Raw genomic sequence first — 23,608 nt, forward strand, 5'->3', positions numbered from 1 at the left:
CCTACCGCTGGACCAGATGTTCACAGGAGAAGCCTTTGATTTTTTATTTATTTATTCATTTATTTAGTGTTGGTCTCTTATGCTCCTGGCACAACGGCTGAAGTAAAGCCCTGCCCGCCCCAGGTGGCCCAGCCAGCTCTGCCAGGAGTCCCTGTCAAATTTAAGGCCGGCTGCCTCTGTGCAGAGCGCCGGCCTCCAGGGTGAAGGGCTCGCTCCGCGCTCCCAGAGCCCGACAGCAAGTATGGAAATGGGCGGATCGTGCAGCAGCAAATGCCAGGCAAAGGCCAGAGTCAAGCTTTTTGGCACCACTGTCCCCCTGACAGCAGGAATGCAGTGTCAGGGTCTGACTCCGGGCATGCTTCCCCAAGCCAGATCCGTGTTGTTTCAGCTTGAAAGGGTCCAATTTCAAAAGGAGCCATTTTCATCATTTTGAGTAATGTTCACTTACAAAGCTTGTTCCCATGTTGCATGTGTGTACATAATTTGTGTTCATTCTAGTGGGAATCTGCAAGTTCAGGGAGTGATAATTAGGCACCTTAATGAGGAAATGTATGGATTCTGCAACTGTTATTTATAAGCTTCATATTTCCAAAGGCCTTCACCATCATGAATTAGAATATCTCCCCAGCACCATAGGAGTGAGGTCAATAAATAGTTAGAATTATGTTTCTCTTAGAAATGTTTTTCGGCTCTGGTACCATCTAGGGGCAAACTCTGAACCTTTGAAGACACAAGCAGGTTCTCGTATAAATGTGTATCCAGGTGATTCTGTTTAACAGCCTAAGCAGACCCCTTCGCTGCTTAAGACCGTAATTTATGCACATAATTTTACTTGTAGTGGATTTTCTTTCCTTTGTTATTTTTTTTCTTCCCGTGGGTTGTATCCCTTACCTGCCACTTGGAATAAACCCCAGGGGACCTCTTAATCATGCTGGTTGTGACACGATAAACTGACAGAGAAGGAATATGGGCCTGAAACTATTTCAAAATTTTTAAGTGTCCTGTGTATTCTACACACAAGGGGATTTTTAAGATTTTTAGAAAGACGAGTGAATCCAGGCTAGTGAATGAATTACTGGGTATAGATATTTATTTTCAATTAATTTTTTAAGTCAGCAATATCTAGTGCTGTTCCTATTGTACCCTTTTTGTTAATGTCATGGGATTTTTACTTCAAGGTAGGAAATAATAGATCATGGCATATACCAGATACTTTTAAAGATGCAATGTTTTAATCCTCATAATCACCTTGGAGTTAATGTGAGAATGTCCCCATATTACAAGTAAGGAACTGAGACTCAGGATCCCAGTGAGTTTTTTTAAGAGATGTTGCTCATAAAGCAGTAATATCAGGACTCAAACTCAGGGCTTATGTTTCTAAGTCTGTTTCAATTTGCATGTTACGTGCAGCTCCCTCTTCTGTGATGGCTACAGAACTGCCCGTGTTCCCAGAATTCACTCTACTGCATCAGCATGAGGTCGTGGGGATACTTATTGTATGAATAACCAGCGGTTAATTATAGATTTATGAGCAAAGACAAGCATTTTCACCCATGCTAGGCAACTTTATGTAGCCTCTTTTGAATTCTCTTTTTTGGAAGAAGAAGGGAAATGGGTCGTTACCTTTGAAAGTCTGCTGTTCAAATGTGGTGGGAGATATTTCCTACCTGGTAGACATGCACAAGCCTGAGGGCAGAAGCCTGTCTGCCTTGACCTTCATGTAGGTAATCCCTAGCATCCTTCAGGCTTCAGTTTAGACATCGGTTATTTCAGGAAGCTTTTCCCTAATGCTTCCCCCTACACCTGGATCACCATCGGTCTCCCTGTACTGGCTCCCATCGTTCTTACCACATCTCCTATCTATTGTGGTGTTTTGTGTTTTCTTGGTTACTCATCTCCCATCCCTGTAAGACCTTGCTCCCTGAAAACAAGGACTGTGTTTCACAAACTGCAAAGTCTACAGTTAACCCAATGAATAGAACCATAGGAGGTGTTCAAAACATACCTCTAAAATGAATTATAGAAGAAAATAACTTCTGAATGCAGGACCCAAGATTAAAGGCCAGACAGAGTCCCCAGTGGTTTGTTTGACATGTCAAGGGCAGCTCACATATAGCCAGGCGGTGGGTCCTGGGAACTCTGATTCCCGTGAGCGCACGTTGGCCTGTGTTGGCCAAGTACATGTCTGGCATTCCTGTTTAATGTGAAGCAGTCTTTTAAAATGTCAAGGCACGAAGGAAATCCTTCCCATTGGCCCTGCTGGCACGGGATGCACGCAGTCTGCGTTAGTCCTGACGTTCCAGGATGAAGACCCTTTTCCAGACAGGGCAGTAGGAAGCACTTGCCAGCACTGTGACATTGGAAACGTCACCTCCCTTGTCCACAACTCACTTCCGCATCTCTCCAAAGGCGGTAATAATGATTAGCCTGTCTCCTTTCTGAGATTGTGGCGAAGTCAGAAGAGACGATGAATACGACAGCTCTGAAATGCAGAAGCTGAGAGTGGAAGTCAGAAGCTTTGTGACAAGCCGGATCGTAAATTGTCATGTTTGTTTTGGATTCTGTTTCTTGGTTGAATTGGGGAATGGAGAGAGGGAGATTTAGTCAACATTCTGGGATTCTGAAGTGGAAACCAGGCTGTCACATATTGGCCTGTCACGTTTGCAAAGAAAGAAGTGTTTAAGTGACAAAGTGTCCTTGTGCCGGTTTTGCTGGAAGGAAGGGTCTGATGAAAGGGAAGAAAGTAAACTGTGGCAAGACTCCAAAATAAATTCCAGGCTAAGGAATTATGGCTTGTTCTTTAGGCTCCCTGAGATACGGGAGGCCTTCCATCCTGGGAAGTGTGACATGGGAGACAACATTTTAGGTTGTCATGGGCATGCCCTTCCTCAAAATCCTTCACTACCTCCCACTTGCCTCAGCAGGACTTTCCAACCAGTGTGGCACATATGGGTGACAGATGTGCCAAGCTAGTGATCCCCTCAGCCCTGCAGGCACCTAAGGGAGGCCTGGATCAGCCCTTCCAGCCACAAGCAGCTTCCTCCCTCTCCTCCAGTGGGTTATAAAGATATCATTTTCTGTGTAGGAAATGCCGTGAAATGGCTGGAAAGCACCTCTTTTGCATAGGTACAAGGCCCTTCCTGATCCATTGCCTGCTCACCTGTACCAGCTCATGTCTTTGCATTTGCTCCAGAGCATTCTGTTTCAACCATCAAGCTATCGCACACTCTGGTTCCTGCATAGCCCAGTCCTGCCATGCTGCCTCTGTCCATGTTGTTTCCCCAGACAACCCCACCTTGTCTGCCTGACCGAGCCCTAGCCCAGGCTGGCGTCGGCCTCCCTCCTCTGTGTTCCTGAATAAACCGAGCACATTCTCAGTGTTTGCGGTCATAGCATTGAATCGTAATGATTTGTGTGTCTCCCACAAAAGGGCCTGGCCAAGACTGAACGTTCTACATTCAGTAAATACATGCTGAATTCGTATTTTGAATAAAACCCATGAGACTGGGAAAAGTCAGAAAGAATGACAGTATAAGTCTATTTCAGTTAGCTTGCACATAGTAGGTGCTCAGTAAATAACTCTTAAATGGATGAGTGAAAGAAGAGATGTGAAAAGCATTTTGAACATAGACCCCATGAGACTCTGTGGTGGCCTGAATGTAAGAGAGAAGGAAGATGGAGCGGTTCAAGATGTTTCAAGACAGGCAGTGCTGTCAACACAGCAATCTTTGCACAACTTTAGAGGTTGTATGTGCCCCAGCTGAGCTCTCAGAAGTGTGCCCAGTGAACTGGGATTAGGATGTTTACTGCAGCATTGTTTATAATAGCAGAAACATTGGAAACCGCCAAAATGTCTTCAGTAGAGGAATGCACACGTGAATGGTGGTATATTTATACAGTGGATAAAGTGATTACAATGAATAAACTAGATGGTCAATCTTAACATAGTTCAATCTTAAAGACATAACATTGGGTGACAAGGTAAATTAGAATAGAAACGTTGTACCTCGAAACACTAAAAACACCATATATTGTTTATTACTGTATGCATAGAGAATAAAAGTACAAAAACATGCATAGAAATGAGACCCAACCACCTCAAGACCCTCCTTACCCTTGGGGAAGGACAAGGGGCTAGGATGAGATGGAGGAGCTTTTGCTTTATCTATGACTTTTTATTATTAACAGTTAATGTGGCCATATATTAGCATTTATTAAATTAGGTGCTGAGTATTTGTTTGATTAGTTTCTGAAGTGTTCCGTTGGTTTGAAATAGTTCATGCTTTTAAAAATTAAATTAAAATTACACAGAAGAAAAGACTGGGTAACAGGTGCAATGATGCCACATTTCTGCATTTAGTTTTCTGTTCTAGACGCTCCCCTTTTGTTAACTAGCCTGGCAGACAGGGTGAAATTGCATCTGCCACTTAGGACTCGCCGAGTCTCAGCACCATTTAAAAGCATCGGTTCTTAGCTCAGTCCCCAGAGACAGACAGATCTACCATTGACATCTCTAGAAGCTTCCAAATGTGCAGAAATATCTTTCATCATTGTTTATAGCTTCCACCACCCCCTCCCCGCCCCCATTCTCTCTACATGTTGGAGCATCTCTCCAGGCTAATTAGAAATAGTTTCTGCAATAAGGTTTAATGAAATTCTCTTTCACATGGTTGGAATCTGTTTTCTGGAATCCATCACTGTATTCTCTTGGTTTGTGACTTTCTCAATTTTTCTTTCCTTTCTCCCCAAAAGAAGCAATCAAATGATATGCTTGTGGTGAATTTTACCATTTCTGAAATATCTCCCGGGTTTAGGGAACAATTTCAGTGGTGTGCTGGAGCTCACTCACACTGACTCGGGATGGCTAATCGAGCACATTGCTTCCCCCTGAGCGTTCGCTGATGTCACGTTGGTAACTTGAAAGCAGCCACGCTGGGAGTATTTACACCATAGGAATCGGCAGATGCTACAAATTAAGTTTTTGGTTTGAGTTCTTCCCCTGGAGAGCTGGGAGTTAATCATTTACCAGTCTACCACTAGGGGGTGGGGCAGTTTTCTGGGTTTGCAGGGCAAGTAGCATTTTCTGCATTTTACACATGTAGAAACCAAAAGTCAAAAGAGGAAAAGTCTTGGCCTGAGTCACGGGCTCCAAAGAGGCATCGCTGGGGCTCTGGTCAGTGTGGTGCAGATGAAGAAGCGCTGGCTTTGGAGTCAGGCGGATCCGAGTTTGAATCTGGTTTCGCCACTCATATACTGTGCATTGTTCAAGAGTCTTACTCAGCCCCTCAGTTTCCCTACTTACAAAATAAGGATGACAGTATCTAGCTTGTAGTGATCTTGTGAGCCATAAGTGAAATATGTGCCAAAAAACCTTACAAAGCACACAGGAGATATGCAATAGATATAATTCACCCTTCTCACAGAAAAGGTCAGATTGGTGTGTTATCCCATTCTTCCCATAACCAGATATTTTTTTATTTCAACTTCACCAGACCAAACACGTTTCCCTAAGTAGTAGATATACTTTTCGCTCCAGATAGGCGCCACTGGAATAAGTCAAAAGTCTCAGAGTTGGCATTTATGTGTGATTTGGGGAATCAGTTTCTTTCCAACAGTCTTAGAAAGGTAGGTACTAGGTATCAATTAAGTTCATTTTTCAACTGCCTGGCGTTTTCTCCACTGACCGCTCTGCTGAGCTCAGCATGCTGAGAAGGATTGATTGGGGAGCCCATGGGTGCTACAATTCCATCCACCAAATTAACTGCAGTGGCCTTTGGGGAAATTCTCTTGGCCCTTCGTGTTCTTTGCTCTGTGTTCTCTCTGCATGCTCTAACTGACCTGGTAGGAGACAGCTGCTTCTAAGTCATTCAACTAAGCCACAATGTACTTTTCTTTTTAGATTTTTATTTAGTTAGTTTATTTTTGCCTGAGTAATATATTTGTTTTAACATTTTAAAAAATACAGAAGGGTATACAATGGCAATTTTCCTCGCTATACAATCCCCCATCCACCCAGGTCCCTCCCCATAAATACTAATAACAAAAAAAAAGAAAGTGGAGAAGAAGAGGCAACAACCTCTTATTATTAGCTTCTTATGAGCCCAGAGGCTTTTGGAGCTCATCTTAATGATCCAGTATCAGCGCTGCCTTCACCATAGTTTACGTATGTGTTGATTGTGGCGGACTCAAGTAGACTATGGAAATCAGGAATGCTGAAATGAGCTCATATGCTTGTCAGTAAGTATAAAGCAAATTGGCAAGACTTACCCAGAATAAAGTCATCGAGGAGCTGCTTTTTGTCTGTAAAGATAAATGGTGTGCTTTGTGCAAATATCATCCATCAGCTAAACCTAGATAGGTTGTCATCTCTCTGGGGAAAAGCTTAGGAGAGAATCTAATGCTTACAGGGAATGTGCAGTGGTAAGTTGTTTTTTAAATTGTGGTCAAATCTACATAACACGAATATACCGTTTTATCCATCTTTAAGTGCACGGTTCAGTGGCATTAAGCACATTCACACTGTTGTGCAGCCATCGTCACTGTCTATCTCCAGAAAGTACTAGGCACTTTTGCCCATCTCATTTAGTGCCTGCAGCAGCCTTTGAGGTCTGGATTAACGTGCTCCATGTGATGACGATGTTTCAGAGAGATTGTTTGAAGTCTCATACGGAGTAACTGGCACAGCCTCGGGTTGAACCCAGGTGTGTTTATCTCCCAAACATGTGGACGGGTGTGCCTGGCTCTCTGTCTTACCATTGTTTTTTCCTTCTCCATCCAATGCTCTTACCCAGGGGTGATCCTGCTGCTTCTAGATAAGCTGCGGAAGATGAAATGGGAGCAGATGTGGAGGCTGACCGCAGAGAGGGAGCTGATGGGCATGCTCTCCACATCCTTAGCTGACCAGGTGAGTGGCCAGGTTAGAGGGCATGGTTATTCCTGAGCACCCTGGTGCTCCTTCTCAAACTTGAAAGTGAATGGGTCGGAATTATTTCCTACCTATTTTGTGACTGTAAACTTGATAGATCTGCCTTATACTTGCCAGTCTAAGACAACAGCTCAACTCAGTTCATTCTCTTTGTTCATTTAGCACACTTGCACTGCACACTGTGTATGCCAGGGACTGGGTTCAGAAATAGGATTCCAGAGATCAATGAAGGACGCAGACCTTGGCCTCAGAGAGCTCATAGTTTATTGAAGCAGGCTCATAACTAAATGATAATTTGGTGTTTCAGAGGAGGTTGGCATCTTCATCTCAGTGTGGAATGCCCCGTGCCTACTCCCTGAGATTCCAGAATGCCACACCACATTTCCCAGACAAGATTTCATTTGCCTCTCTGGCAAATAGAGCCTAACTTTTAAAACAAAGCCTTTTACTTCAATCCTATACCATGACCCCGTCCTCAAGGGAAATGCATTTAAATGTAAGGGACAAATTGCCTGGCTGTAGGAACTTTTAATCCATGCAATCTGAAAAAGGTCCATGAACACCACCAAACTATGAACTAAAATTCATTAAAACCCCATTTCTCATTTTGACTAGGAAATGCAGGGGCCTGAGCCTTTGACCTTGATCTACCAGGGTCATTTCAGGTTTCCTGTGGTGCACATAGCCGTTTTGAAATGTAAAGATGATTCCTCTGGCTTCTCTGCATTTTATCCTTTCCTTTTCATCGAAAAAGCAACCTCTGTGTTATTGTTCAATGTGCAATTGTCTGATTCGTTGAATTTTTGCAAAGTTTTCTAATAAAAAGGAAACAAGAAAGTCCGTAGGGTTACTTTACTATTTTTTTTTAGCATTGTTATTATTCAGTATTTCCCAAGCAGCCAGAAACTAATTTCATTTTTCAAACATGAGATATGGTATAATGAATGCGTTAAAAATTACCCAGGTAGCTGTTTTAAACCTGAGGGGAAAATTGTCCTCCATTGTCATATTTTAAGTCAGGTCACAATGACTCGAGCGTGTCCCCAAAAGCTAGCAATTGCATGTCCACGTCCAATGAGGATAGTTTATTCAGCCATCTCCTGCTGCAAAGGCCCATAAATCACCTCCCAGCACCACCTGTCAGTAGCTACTTAATAAGTATGGCCTGGTACGGGAGCTTGGAAAAGAGCCCGAAAGAGGCAAGGCCTCCTCAGGAAAGTCAGAGCTGGATTTGGAAATGGGGAGTGCAAACTCGGGCACCATGGCCCGCAGGAACCCAGGATGCATCCATCACCGAGTCCGCCAAAAGCCCCAGGAAGAGCTGCTGAAAACAGGATCTATAATTTGTCTCAGCCCCTGAATGAGCAGAGCCACTTGTCATCACGCAGTTTCCTCTCCAGGAGGCTCAGGATGGATGACATGGGGCTCCTGGATGAGGTGGGAAGAGGGGCGGAAAAGTGACTTCATTTATTATCTGCCGGCTCAGCTTGGGTGGAAAAGATGCTCCCCATCTGCCCCCACGTAAACTTGCCGGATGATGTGTGGCAAGAGCAGCGGGACCTATGAGCTCCAAGTCAGCATGGGGCATTCCCCCATCTCCATCCGAACATCGTTGCTTGGTTCCTAGAGATAAGAGGTGAGGGAAATGCCCTGCAGTGCAAGCCAGCCTGTGTTCAGAGCAAGAGGCTCAAGAAAAGCCCTTGCACAGAGGACACGGGGCCTCGAGAGCCAGCATCAGAAATGGAACCCGCCCGACTGTTTTGACTGTGTCTCTGGGTTTTCTCCCCCAGGATATTTTCAACGCTGTCATCAAACAGAACCCCTTCCTCGTGCACAAGCTCCCCTGCTTCTGGAATGTGCAGCTGTCGGACCACACCCGCTCCGAGCAGTGCTATAGAGACGTGTCTGATCTAAAGGTAAAGACAGGCCTCTGTGGGCGTCGGGCACGTCTGCAGCCGTAGAGTGAGGTGCTCCGGGGTGGCAGAGGAAAGCTGCATCGGGAGGACTCTTCATGGGGATGAATGGCTCTGAGCTTTGTGTGCAGTGTGGTGAGAGAGATAAGGGCGCAGAAGAGCAGGAGAGATGCTCTTTTCTTCTTTGCTTTTGTTTCCCTCTCATTTAGGCTTTCTGGAAAGCATAAGGCCTCCAAGCATAGGAACCAGCCTGTGTGGTTCTTTGTCTTGCCGCCTGCTGCCAGCTGTTTTGGTTCATGTCACCTCCCCAGATCCAGTTATTTAGTTCAAACAAAAACATTTATTGAGGGACTATGCTGAGCCAGGTGCCATAGATATGGATATGAATAACTTACTTGCTACCTTCAACTCATTTATGGCTTAGCCGAGCTGAAAAATGTGTACGGAGATAAATGCAAAAAAAAATTATCACAAGCGCTATTGTAGGTGTGGGGAGGGTGAGATGCAAGCATAAATGTCTCGTTCTACCTCAGGGAGAAGGGACAGTGACAGAAAAGTTTTCATCATTGGTCTCTAGGTACCAAACACAGCAGTAGGTCCTGGCAGTAGACAGATGAAGAAGACGGGATGTATCAGTTATCTGCTGCCATAGGTGATGCTGCGTAACACACTATTCTAACAGTGGCTTAAATCAACACCGTTTATTTAATTGGTGATTCTACAGGTTGGCTGGATGGTTGTCTGATTTTCACTGGCTTAACCACGTGTCTGTGGTCAGCTTCAGATGGGATGGCTGGTGGCTGGGGCAGCTTGGCTCTCCTCCATATCCCATCAGCAGGCTGGTCTGGCTTGTTGTCATGGTGAAGCAGAGGTGGAAGAGGAAGCCCTAGTGCACGCAAGGAAACCTTGAGTCCTTGTTGCTGATAGCCTATTGGCCAAAGTAGCCATATGGCTGAGCCCAGAGTGAAGGGATGTGTCAGAATTCCCTGCCTACCATAGGAGGAATGAAGAACTGACCTCAACTGTTAAATGTCAGATCAAGGATTTGAACCCAGGCCTGTCTGACACCAAGTGTGTTTACCCCTCTGCCTGTATCAAAGATGGAGTGGATATATGCATCCATAGAGTTTACTTCATTTAAAATTTATATCCATTGCCCATGTGGCACTCCAGTAACGAGAATTGCAAGTTTTCAGAAGGGAAAAGGAACCCAAACCTTGCCTTCCTGGTAAGTCAGTCTTTCCTAATTGGCTCCTGGTCCATGTCCACACATGCATATTATATCTTATTTGTAGTCATAACGGACATGGAATTTTATACCCTTCCGTTACTTACCCATTTCTGTTACCCTAGTTGTTTTCAAATTTTCACAAATATAAACTGTGTCACAATGAATAGCTTAAAGTTCACACCTTCCCAGGAGTGAAATTACAGAGTCAAAAAGGAAAAACTTTTTTTAATGCCCTTGAAGTTCATTGAAAAGTATTAGAAACAATTTAATGAGGCAGAAGTGCCTGTATCATTCATTCTTTTAATCGGCATTTATGCAGTTCCATCAATATGTCATGTACTTCTTAGCCACAAGGAAAATAGATGAAATACACAGGAATATTTCCAAGAATAGCATAAATTAGAAGTTCAAAGGGGAGGCAAATAAAACCATCCCTGAAAATGCTGGATAAGAAAATTTTTAATGTTTTGAATGCATAGTTGATCAGTCCGTGAAGTAAATGAAGTAAGCAGAGGCCAGAAACAGTGACAAAGTGTGAATCTAGAAGGATAAACAAAAAGCAGCTGGATCTGACCTTTGCTCCTAGGGGCATGTGCTGATCCTTGGTGGCCAGGAGCCTGGTTTAAAGGTAGTAACTATAGACCTGATTGTTCAAGTGAGGGAATGCTATCACGAGTTATACTGGGACCAGAGGCCTAAATCGAAGTCAGGCAAACCCTATGTGTAACTATTCTAGTGCAAGGTTATGGATGAGACTTGGGTCCCAATGGGAAGAAAGACAATTAGAAGACCATTGCATAAAGTCAGGATCCGTGAAGAGTGATCCTCACTGGATAGAAAGTTGAAAAACTCATAGAGAAGAAGGAGACAATAGAGATTGTTGCATGTTTCATCCTTGGTTTTAGATGAAATAAGGGGGAAATGTTTCCCCTGAGAATTTCTAATTTCAAGCTCTGCTCATATTGTTTTGAGGGCTGCAATTATATGGGTGGGGCAGAAATATAAAGAAAAAAGTGAAAATTTGCCAGGCATTTGGCAGAAATCAACAGAAATCTGATTTAGAAGAATACTCTCAAAAACAAGACCAGAAGTCTTTAGGTGGAGTTTCAAGAAAAATGAATTCTCAATCAGTGATCACTGAACACACAAGGAAATAAGCCACCATGAGAGAGAGCAGGAACGGCAGACTGGAGAATTAAATCTCAAAGGCTGCAGGTATTAGACTTATCAGACATAACACATAGTACAGGCATAACCTTACCTTATTGAGCTCTGCAAATACTGTGTTTTTCACAAGACCCTCCGTTGGCAAAAAGATTGTGACTCGCTGAAGGCTCAGATGATGGTTTACATTTTTTAGCAGTAAAGTATTTTTAATTAAGATATATGCTTTGTTTTTTTAAGACATAATGCTATTGCAAATTTAATAGACTACAGTATAGCACAAACATAACTTTTACATGCACTAGGAAACCACAATATTTGTGTGACTTGCTTTATTGGGGTGGTCTGGAACCAAATCCACAATATCTCTGAGATACGCCTATATAAGTAATTTTACTGTGTAAGAAATAAAGAATATTGAAAGTAGGATGGAGGAACAACAGAGTCTCAAAGATGAATAGACCTATTTGGATCAAATAGTACTTTGAGAAGTGAAGAATATAATTATGGAAATTACATATTAAATGAATGTGTTAAGCATTAAATTAGGCCCAGCTGAAGAGAGAATTAATGAACTGAAAGAAATATCTGAAGAAATTACCCAAAACACAGCACAGAGAGAAAAAGAGATAGAAAAACTGAAAGAGAAGAAATTGGGATATGTCTAATTAGACTATCAGAAGGAGGTCATAGAGAAAATTAGAAGTGTGGCATTGTTGGATGAGGTAGCGAATAGGAATTTTCCAGAACTGTTAAATGGTCTTCGTAGATATAAGAAGGATAGTATTTACCAAGCAGGTTCAATAAAGAGAAAGCCATACGGAGACCTACAGTAGTGAAATTACAGCACGTCAAGAAAAGTGACTTTAATATAGCCAGAGAGAAAAGACAGATTCTCTACAAAGAAATTGCACGTATGTGATGAAAGTTCTTAGCAGCAGCCGTAGAAGCCAGAAAAGAGTAGAAGTAATATCTTTAATGTGCTGAGAGACAATAACAATTTTGCCTGGCAAAGCAATCTTTCAGGCATGAGAGAGGAATACTCAGATGAGCAAAAACAATGAGAATTTACCACCAACATACTGATGCAAAGAGACTTCTAAAGATTGTACTTCAGGAATAAGGAATGTGGTTCCAGATTCTAGAAGGAACATTGAACAAACAAGTTAGAAATATGTGGGAACTCCAAACAACATCTAAATAATAGTAATGTAAAATTTGTGGGTTTGAAAAGGTTGTACCTAAAATATCAGACAATGACATCATGCCAGTCAGGAGAGACGTGGTTAGAAGTAACTATTCTGAGATCATTGTTTTGTTGAGGAGGGGGATGAGGTATTAACTTTAGCTGCTAAGCTAGATAGGCATGCTAACATTTCAAGGTTAAGCTCTAAAAGAATTGGAAAAGGGTATATAACTTATAAATCTAAGGTGAGTAGGATGGTCAATGGAATAAAAAAAAAAACCAACCAAAATATCTCAGTCATTTAAAAAAATTAGAATACAAGAAAGGAAAAAATAAATAACAGCATGGAAAAAGTGGGGGAAAATAGAAAGCAGGAAACCAAGATGATAGAAATAAGTCCGAATATATCAATAATCAAATAAACTAATTTTGGGGATGAGAAGACAGATTGCCAGATTAAATAGGAAATGATATCCAACATATGCTGTTTACAAGAGACATACCTAACCCATAAAAACCTGGAAAGGTTGACAGTAAAATTATGGAAAAAAGATTATCAGGCAAGTATCATCCGAAAGAAAACTGGAATAAGTATCTTGATACCAGCCAAAGCATTGGTTGCTATAGAGATGGTCACAACTTCAAAAGTTCACCAAGAAGATACAAGAATTCTAAAGTTATATACATCTCATGCTGTAGCATATCTGTGAACACCAGAGAGAAACTGACAAGTCTCCTCTCATAGTAGAATATTCTAACATATCTTTTTCAAATATTAAAAGATCAAACAGAAAAAAATAATTTTTAGAAAATATGGAAGATTTGAACTACGCAGTTAAAAATCTTCATTTGGGCAGATAAGGAACCTTGTACCTAACAGAGAATATACGTCCTTCTCAAGCTCATGTGAGATGTTTATTAAAAAGTAACCATGCACTAGAGCATAAGGCAAATCTCAGTACATTTCAAGAATTTTGTTATATGTGTATTTCTCTGAACACAGTATATATATTTCTCTGAGCACAGTATACTGAACACAGTAGCAATCAGATTTTTTAAAAATCTATTTGATTAAAATTGAGAGCACACTTCTAAATTATTCATGATTCTACATAAAATCATGATTGAAACTGACTACTTAGAACTGAATGGAAATAAAAATAATACATGCCAAGACTGTGGAATGGAACAAACATGAGGGACATTTATAACCTTAAAATTTATATTAAAAAGAAGAAAGTTTGAAAATTAATAAGCCAAGTTTACAACTTAAGATGATATATAAAGAATATTAGAATAAATTCAAAGAAAATAAAAGCAGGACATAAAAAAGATAGAAGCAGAAAGTGATCAACAAATTCTTCAGCAAAGTCAAGGGTTGGTTCTTTGAAAAGGACCAATAAAATAGACAAAGCTATGGCAGGACTCGCTGAGAAAAAGCCAGCAAACTCGCCAATAAATGAATGGGGGCATAAATGTAGATTCGTTTGTTCCTTCTCCAAATGTTTTTGAGTCAGTGATTCTTCTGAATTCTAGGAATACAGGAAAGATTAAAGCAAACAAAAATCTCTCACCTTGCGGAGCTTTCGATCCAACAGATAAAGCAGAATTGTAGGAGATAATAGGAAAACACTGTGATCAAATTACGTCACTAAATTTGAAAACTGATGTGAAATGAACAGATTCCTAGAAATGTATAATTTACCAAAACTGACTTTAGGAAAAACTATAATGTCTGGATTATCTTCTAGCTGTTAAACCTTCTTACAAAGAAAATGGCACCCTTAGATGGTGAGTAGAGACAAGCTCTACCAATTTTTTTTTTTTTAAAGATTTTACTTTTTTTTGCTTTTTCTCCCCAAAACCCCCGGTACATAGTTGTGTATTCTTCGTTGTGGGTTCTTCTAGTTGTGGCATGTGGGACGCTGCCTCAGCGTGGTCTGATGAGCAGTGCCATGTCCGTGCCCAGGATTCGAACTAACGAAACACTGGGCCGCCTGCAGCGGAGCGCGCGAACTTAACCACTCGGCCACGGGGCCAGCCCCTCTACCAATTTTTTTTTAAATAATCAAAGATATTTCTAATTTTAAGAAAACTTTTTTTCTGACCCATTCAATGAGGCCGGGATATCCATGATACCAAAATCAGACAAGGAGAGTACAAGAAAGGAAAAATGCAGTCCTGTCTTACTCATGAATATAAATGCAAAAATCTTTAGCAAGATATTAGTAAACTGAACCCAGCCATATATAAAATAGATAATACATCATGGCCAAGTTGGGTTTATTCCAGGAAAGAAGAGTAATTTAACATTGAAAAACTCACAAGTGTCATTCAGCATGTTAATAGATTAAAGGAGAAACACCATATAATCATCTAAAGAGATGCAGGAAAATTATCTGATAAAATCGACCATTCATTCATGACAACAACTCGTAAATAGTATCAACTGAAAACCCACAGCAAACTTTTGCTGAGCCTTTACTTAGGGTTATGCTAATTGGTTAAGAGAAAAGAAGAGAGAGCCCAAGAACATCCACACATTTTTGGAAATTTGATATGTGAAGAGGTGGCCTTCCCAGCCATTGGAGAAACCATGGAATTTTCCACAAGTGGCGCTAAGACACCTGATTATCTATGTGGAAGAAGTGATAGTGGATCCCTGTCTCACACCATGCACAAAATCAATTCTGATGGATTAGAGGCTTAAATAAAAGGCCAAATTAAACCTTTATTTTAAAAAAATTAGGTAACTAGCCTATGACCTCAGAATAGGGAAGAATTTATTCAAGAAGACGCCAAAAGCGTTTATCATAAATGAAAGGATCGATCAATTCAACCACATTGAAATTCACAACTCCATCGAAGTGGCATCAAAAAGACAAAAGAAAAAGAGATTTTCAACACTTGTAACTGACAGAGAACTAGTAAACAAAATATACAAACAACTCTTACGAATTAAGAAGAAAAATGTGTAAAAGATATAACAGTCATTTCACTGAATTACAGAGAAAATGGCTAATAAACAGTTGAAAAGATGTACAACCTCTTTGTTAGTCAGGAAAGTGAGAATTAACTCCACGAAGAATTTCCCACCCACCAAATTGGAAGAGTGGTACTATCAAGTCTCATTTGATCAGTAGGAAATCTCCGATACTATTGCTAGGAGTATAAATGGATACAACCAAATTGGAAAAAGATTTTGGCACCATACTGAAAAATTGAAGTACTGCATATTCTACAATCTAGGGCTTGGAAGTAATTGGTCAAAAATTGAGAAGTGGATGACTTTCTGGAGAAAGTGCTCCACGTTCAGCTCCCAGTGAGCAGGGGATGACAGATTGAAGCCCTGCCTGTATCCTCACGATGAATGACATTTCTTGACCAGGCAGGGGCACAGGAGACTTCTAAACTCTCAAGTCTTATTTTCATATCAAAAATAAAAATATGAACCTTCCACAAAAATCAGTGCAACTAAACACCTCGGCAGGCTTGAAAAGGAAGGAGATTCTGACACGTGCTACAACGTGGATGAACCTTGAAGACATGCTAAGTGAAATAAGCCAAACATAAAAGGACAGATATTGTATGAATCCAATTACATGAGATACCTAGAACAGTCATGTTGATAGAGACAGAAAGTAGAAGAGTGGTTCCCCAGGGCTGGGCTGAGGAGGAAATGTGGAGCTAATGGGTACCGACTGTCAGTGTGGGATGATGGAAAAGTTCTGGAGATGGATAGTGGTGATGGTTGCATAACAGAGTGAGTGGACTTAGTGGCACTGTACTATACACTTTAAAGTGGTCAAGATGGTACATTTTTTGTGTGTTTTATCACAATAAAAAAAATCCAGGGCAGGGAGGGGATCCTTAGCAGGTGTCCTGTGAAATTGGTTGCTCTTGGGAGGATTAATATGGATTTCATTAAAGAAACCAGACAGGTTTTCATAAGCCGGTATATTTGGCATGGTATCTGAGAGCCTCAAACTTGGCAGCCCCAGAAAGGAAAAGAAACGTCTCCAGAAATCAGACGAGACTCTTCATTTGTGGACTTTCAACTGAGGCGTTTTGTAGATGCCAACAAAGCTAGGTCTTCAAGTGAAAGTAAGTGTGTCATATCTACCCACCACAGACATACCTGTGCATTCACGCACCTGTATTTATCGAGTAGTTACTATATGCCAGGCACTGTGGCCCTAGTGATGGGTGGGAAACAAAGTTGACCAAGCCATGGGTCACGTAGAGCTTACGTGTTGGTGTGGCAGATGGCTATGCCACTTTGGTATTGCTCAGTGGTCGCTCAATTATTGTCACTTTGATCCTGTGAAACAAAATAATTTGTCAACTCTCTGTGGCAGCCTACTGTATGTATAAGGAGAGGAATTTCTATCAAACAGCAAAACCACAAAGATAGAGTCAAACCAAATTTAACACATATCTTTTTAGATAAACCTAAATAAGGATCTGGAAGTCATTTATCCACTAATATCTTATCAACAAAATCTTACACAAAACCCCAAAATACAGCTAATGCGTAAAAGAGGAGTTGCCCTGGAGGTGGACGGAGGGTTAAAGGTCTTGAGAGAGGGGTTGGCAGTCGTGAGCCCCACCCTCTGGGTCGTATCAGTACCTGGTCATTGCCATGGCACCCGAAGGCCTGGTCCAGGAAGGCAGGATGTCTGTAGGTCCTTCCAGGCCACCCTAGGCCTCAGAGTCCAGGTAAAGGTATATCTTTGTCATTTTTTCTTATCTTTCTTCTCTTCTTCCTGCCATCCTTTACTTTATTTCACCCATCATCCAACATTTATGAAGGACCTCCTATTTGCTGGTTATTATGTTCCTCCCTGGGGAATAAACAGATGTACTGTGAATTCTGCTCTGTCCATCAGCTCTCAGTCTATTGCTCCAAAGGGTGGCCAACCTGAGATGCCCACCTGTGAGACACACAGGGGACCTGTGTTGGGTCAGCTGATTGAAAATGTTGATTCTTCAAGCAAGAATCATAAAAATGTTGACTTTGACTTGCCTGTCTTTTTATCCAGGGACCACGTCCTTTGTCTGCTGATTGTGCTGTATGAGCTTGCATAAACGACTCTCCTTATGCATCTTCTGTGGTTCTCAGGGTCCTTTCCTTTAAAGTGGGGCGAGACCTTAAGGACTCTCACAAAGCAATTGAAGGGCAGTCCTGCATTTTTGAATTTTCCCTGCTCTTTTATAGTCATCTCACCTCCACCCAATCCAACAGCCAAGTTTTTTAGGGACTTCTTTTTATCAAATTGTTCCAGAGTGTTTAACTTGCCTTTCATGGAACTACAACTCTCTTTTTGCACTCAGCTAATTCAGAGAATATTTAATTACATTTCCAATTACATTAGGAATACAAGTGGCATAAAAACGCATTTGGTAACAAACACACTCCCTCCTGGTTAGCAGAGAGCTCAGTGTGGAGGAGCAGACGTGCTCCCACATGCTACTAGAGAGGAGCTTACTGAAGCCTTGGGCAGCTAGCCTGCCCTGGGTGTCAACAGAGAACTTTGTGCTAAGTATAGGTTGGTTAAGAGAACTTCTAAGGGGGTAAATGGATTCACTAAGCAGTCAGAAGAACTGTATAAGCTCTTGGAGCCAAGCAATCCTGTAAATTCTAATGACAGTTCTACTTCTTGCCAGCTGAAGGACTTGAGTAAATCACTTAACCTCTCCCCGGCTCGGTTACATTCTCGATAAAATGGAGGCCGTTATTCTTGGCCCGGTTCTCAGCCAGGCCCCTTGAGTGCTCCGTAGAAATGCACTTGACTTCTCCTCAGTCTTTTGTGTTTCGAAGACCTTCATTTTTATCTCTTCGGTCCTAAGGCTTGATGACTCAGCCTTCCCCGGCTGAGTCTTAAACAAAAAGAGAAGGACCCAAAGGAGCGTCTTCTTATTCCTTTAGCCGGAGCACAGACTCTTAGGGGACCAGCAAAGGGACTGTGTGCTGGTTCAGAGAATGGGGAATGGAAGAGAGTCTGTGAAACTTTGTTCTAGTCCTTGAGTCTTCAGTGGGTTATTAGAGGTGGAAGGCCTGCCGGGAAACAGGCGGTAGTGGCCAGGAAGCGGCAAGCAGTGGGCTCCGTCCTTGGGTGTCTAAGAGTTCCTGGAGCCCCTGAGCTGAGTCACCTGGAGGTCCTGCCCTCACGAAGGTCACCGTCTAGTGAGAAGTAACTGGTAAATAAACAGAAAATTCCATTACAGCCTGGTAAGTGCTGTGACGTAAGGAAATAAAGGGGCTGAGAGGGCAGGAGGAAGCCCATGTCTAGTTGGAATGTGACACACTCTGTCTTGGAGGGATTTCTCTAGGAGGTCTGAGCTGAGTCTTGACATCAAGCTCTACTCCTTCCTTGTCTTCTGCCCCTCTTCCCACCGCTGTCGAAACCACTGTTCCTCCTATGCACGTGCCCCTGGAGAAAAGGAAGAGGTGGAAATTCACATGCAGGTTGGGAACGGTGGACTGGGTGCCAGGTAGGCAAGCAACGGGGCCGCACCATCGCTTCAGAAACCTTTATCCAGAATGCACTGATGCCTTTCTGGGATTGACAGGAAATACATTTCAAAGGAAGCAAGCTGGAACCAGGACCTCAAAGGATGAAATGGAGTTGTTCAGGTCGATTGGGTGGGAATGGTGTTCCAGGCATGGCGGCACTTAATCTTTACAAAAGTCTCACAAGGCGATTATTATGTGGTCTCTTTTTTATACATCAGAAAATTAAGGGCTGTACAGATTAAGTCACTTACTTGCCCAGAATCACACAGCGAAATGTGACAGCTGCGGTTCAAACTCATGTCTGTCCAACACTGAGTCCAGAGCTCTTTCCTCTGACACTGGGCTGAGTTCCCACCTGAATATGTTTTCCCAGGAGAACATTTCACATGAGAGAATGATTCTGTAGGATTGTTCTGTGAACCTTCTCTGGATTAAATGGGTTTTTTAAGACCTAACCCCAGAACAGAGACCCTGAATATAACATTGTTACACTCCTTGAAAGAACATTCAAATTGTAAGCAGCAGACTCAGAGGCTGAATTTTTGACTGCCATCCATTCATGAATCGGGAACCGAGTGCACTTAAAAGGAAAATCCAAAAGGAGAAGAAAAAAAGAAGAGAAAGCACACCATCCATATGGGGAAATGATGTATGTTCCAGGAGGCAATCTGTAGCATTTGCATAAAGGGAGTAGTGCATAACTCAAGTTTTAAAACATTTTATAATACTTAGAGAGGTGTCAGTTTTCACATCTTTTGAGGAAGACGAGGGGCCGCCGTGTATTAGCATATCGAGCACGCCATCGTTAAGCAGACTACAGTGAAAAATGAGGTGGGGGAGCCAGCGAGAGGGTAATAAGAATGATGAATGGTAAGGTTGATTTTGGAGGATTAGGATGGATCGAGGAAGAAAAAACAGTTGCTTTGGGGGAGAAGATCTAAAATCTAGAATTACCACCTCCCAGCCAGACTTCTCTTTGCTTCAGGCCAGTGCCTGTTTAATTTCACTGCATGACCCGAGGCCAAGGGCGCTCAGTGTTTTATTGTCTCTGCACACCGCCAGGCTAGTAAATTCCAGGAGTCCCCAGATTAAAGACGAGGCAGCTGGCCCCTGTTCAAGCAGCCTGTCTGTTGGCACTGTTGCTCTGTGGCTCATGGAGTTGCTCGTTCACCCAGCAAACACTGCAGAGCACCCACGGTGGGCCAGGCTGTGAGGCTGTCATTGGGTTCCTTAACCTCTCTTCACCAGTGTCCTCATCTGAGAAAGCCGGGAAATAGTCACCACTCTACAAGATGTAAAGATTAAAAGGGGTGATAGATAAAGCAGTTAGTACCAGGCTGTAAGACATGCCTAGTGTTCTTCATGATACATTGGTATTGTTGCCACTCTCTCTCAGAGTAATTTTCAGTCAACTGGTGGACAAAACATGTAAATAAGAGATTTTTTTTTCTTTTTTTGGTGAGGAAGATTGGCTCTGAGCTAACATCTGTTGCCCATCTTCCTCTTTTTGCTTGAGGAAGGTTGTCACTGAGCTAACATCTGTGCCACTCTTCCTCTGTTTTGTATATGGGATGCCACCACAGCATGGCTTGATGAGCAGTCTGTCGGTCTGCTCCGGGGATCCAAACCTGAGAACCCTGGGTCACTGAAGGGGAGCACATGAACTTAACCACTATGCCACCAGGCCATCCCCCAAAGAGATCTTCTTCCTCATCCATTCCAATGCTCTCATTTCACACACTCGAAGGAAATAGGAACCCACAGAGGGAAAGTAGCTTGCCGCGGTTAAACACTGGTTTGTGGCATATCATCTTGTGCCCCAGTATTGGGCTGGAGAAGGGCATGCTTGGCGGAGGGGACTTTGGATCATTTAAGCTTTAGTCGTTTGTCTTCCCACAACCTCACCCATTCTTTGCTTGTTGGGTCATTTTCAGAACCTAACTCCTCTGGGTGTTATTGATTTAAGGTACCTGTCAAAGGCTTTGTTACACATAGCTGATGACATTCAGATGCAGTGATTCTCGGAAACATCAACAAGATTCCTAGAAGCAAAGGGATGCCTCTGGAAGATCTCCCCTGTGATAGCACCTTTTGGAGTATGTATCCAAACGCTTCTAAGAACTGTTAAGGAGATTCCTTTAAAACAGGAGAGCTGGGGAGGGGGTGGCAGAGGAGAGTTCTCTGTACTCCATATCTATATACCAGATACCAAATTGTGGAGTCCTGCAGCAAGGAAAGCGGATCGATTTAGTTGATCCCAGTGTTTCCCACACGTATTCTCTGTCCACACACAGAGCAGACCCCTTTGACCCTGGAATACCTTGTGGGATAGGTTCTTTAGAAGCCCACTGTAAGAAACACTTCCCTGGGTAATCCGGGCTCTATCAAGAAGAAAAGGATTTTGAGAGAGGGAAGTACCAATTAAGCAGTATTTGATGGTCAAGGATATTGAACCACTGAAGTTTCTAAGCATGTAGAAATGATAGTTTTAATAAGTAACATCATTTTTTTACCTCAAAATCCCATGACTATGCAAACAATTTTATTTGTTGTTGTTCTCGTTTTTTGGTGAAGACTAGCCCTGAGCTAACTGCTGCCAGTCTCCCTCTTTTTGCTGAAGAAGACTGGCCCTGAGCTAACATCCGTGCCCACCCTCCTCCACTGTATACGTGGGACGCCTACCACAGCATGGCATGCCAAGCGGTGCCATGTCCGCACCCGGGATCCGAACTGGCGAACCCCAGGCCACCGAAGCAGAACGTGCACACTTAACCACTGCGCCACCAGGCCAGCCCCGATGCAAACAGTTTTAAGTATTTATTTTCTAAAAGCTTTATTTATATCACAGGTTCCTTCTAAAAGTAGTTATTTTCCCATTTATCATCTTTACATTGAATGGTCAGATTAAAGATGTGAATTTTTTTAAAAATGTGTGAAATAGCATACCACTGGCAACCATTTTTCATAAAAACAAAAATACGTAAATCATCTTTACGTGTGCCCTGAGTTAACCAGCGAAGCTCTATGTTGTACAGATTTTCTTTGTCATTCCTCATGTCAGTAGAAAGTATTGTAAAAATTCCCTGATACAGTCAGTCTTGCCTTTATAAAATTAACCAAATCAATGACATCCAGTTGTGCATGCTGGCTTCAAGGCCTTTGATGCAAACTTTTCTGTCAATAATGCTATAAAGGAATTCAATATGGGGCACTCGCTCTGTCACCTTACTCGAAATCCTTTTATTATTCCAATTAAAGCAACAGTATCTTCAGTGATTACACGTATGCACTTTCCAGAAAACACACGTATCATTAAAGTAGGAATTTACTGTTCAAAATATAACTTCTCCAGGGCATCTTTCCTTGAGTGCTCACTGAAAACTTGTTCTTTGTGTATTTCATTATCTAAAGAGAATCTTGCTAATAGCATAAGCTGACACACATCAAAATCCTCTGTACTCTGATTAAACCCTATAGGAAATCTCCCGTGTAATTTGTTCTGACACAAGTTTCTTCAGGCCTTCAGCATTTGCCTTCTGTGACTCTTCCCACAATATTTGCTGACAAAGGAATATACGTTGTTTTGGAACCATATTATCTTTCGTGTATTTTTTTAGGCATTTTTGCCCAGGCAGGAAAAACAAGTGTTTCCCTTATTGGATTTTATTATCTTTTGTTTTTCTGTAGGAAATCTCCAAAGAGACTGCTAAACTCTTTTCCTGGCGTTTAGCAAAACACTGCAAAGTTCTAGACTGACTGTCACAAGATCTTAAACATCATCAAAAAGCTGTGGGGGCTCGTCTCCGTCTTCCAGATTCTTTGTTCTTAAACGTCTTGCTAATCTTCTCTGTACTAACATGAAATAATATCGCAAGGCATCGTATACACTTGGGGTGAAGTTCTTCCTTAATGATTGTGGTTGTAAATCCATGTTTGAAATGGTCTTGAGAATTTAAATTTTTTTTGCCAGCTTCTTGTCAGATCTAATTAGGCAGGCATTTCCGTACTTGGGACCGTGGCTAAGAGAGGTGGTATTGGCAACAGAGGTGTCAGCTCAGCTGTTTCCTTGCTGGTCACATGAGCTTGTCTTCTTGGTATTCTCAATCTGTCATTGCTCTGTAGGACTCTCTTTTTTTATATAAAGTTTTATTTGGAAGAATTTAGACTTGCACAAAAGTAGTCAACGTGGTGCTGAGAGTCCTGTGTACCCCTCATCCAGTTTCAGTTTCCTCTGATGTGAGCACCTCACCCAACAATGGCGACCCTGTCAAAGCTCCAGACGAGCGTTGGTGTATTGCTGTTAACTAACCTTGATGCTTTAGCTGCTTTTCACCAGTTTTCCCATAATTTCCTGTTCCCTTAGTCTCCTCTGGTCTCTGACAGTTTCTCGGTCTCTCCTTCTTTGGTGTGACCAACCTTGATAGTTTTGAGGCGTCCTGGTCAGGTAGTTGATAAAGCGTCTCTCAAATTTGGCTTGCCCCATGTACATTCTCGTGAACAGACTGAGGTTACAGGTTGCTCGAAAGAATATCACAGAAGCAACGTGCCCTCCTCGTCCCATCATGTCGGAAAGGACCTGATTTCCACACGCCACAGCCCTAGGGCTGCTTGACGTTCCTCCCTTGGTTAGGGCAGTGTCTGCCAGCTTCCTGTACTGTAAAGTTATTGTTTT

General features: G+C 42.2%; 1 protein-coding gene across 10 annotated transcripts in view; it reads left to right on the forward strand.

The window, feature by feature from the left end:
- Positions 1–23,608, forward strand: part of LARGE1 (LARGE xylosyl- and glucuronyltransferase 1) — a 534,909-nt gene that overhangs the window by 442,912 nt on the left and 68,389 nt on the right. For all 10 annotated transcript variants that reach the window (XM_046646633.1, XM_046646628.1, XM_046646630.1 and 7 more), the window contains 2 exons: positions 6,792–6,904; positions 8,716–8,841. In XM_046646633.1, the coding sequence (XP_046502589.1) occupies positions 6,792–6,904; positions 8,716–8,841 (239 nt within the window). The remainder of the gene's footprint in view (positions 1–6,791; positions 6,905–8,715; positions 8,842–23,608) is intronic.

This window comes from Equus quagga, chromosome 19 (genome assembly GCF_021613505.1).
Source record: "Equus quagga isolate Etosha38 chromosome 19, UCLA_HA_Equagga_1.0, whole genome shotgun sequence".
Classification (NCBI taxonomy): Eukaryota; Metazoa; Chordata; class Mammalia; order Perissodactyla; family Equidae; genus Equus; species Equus quagga.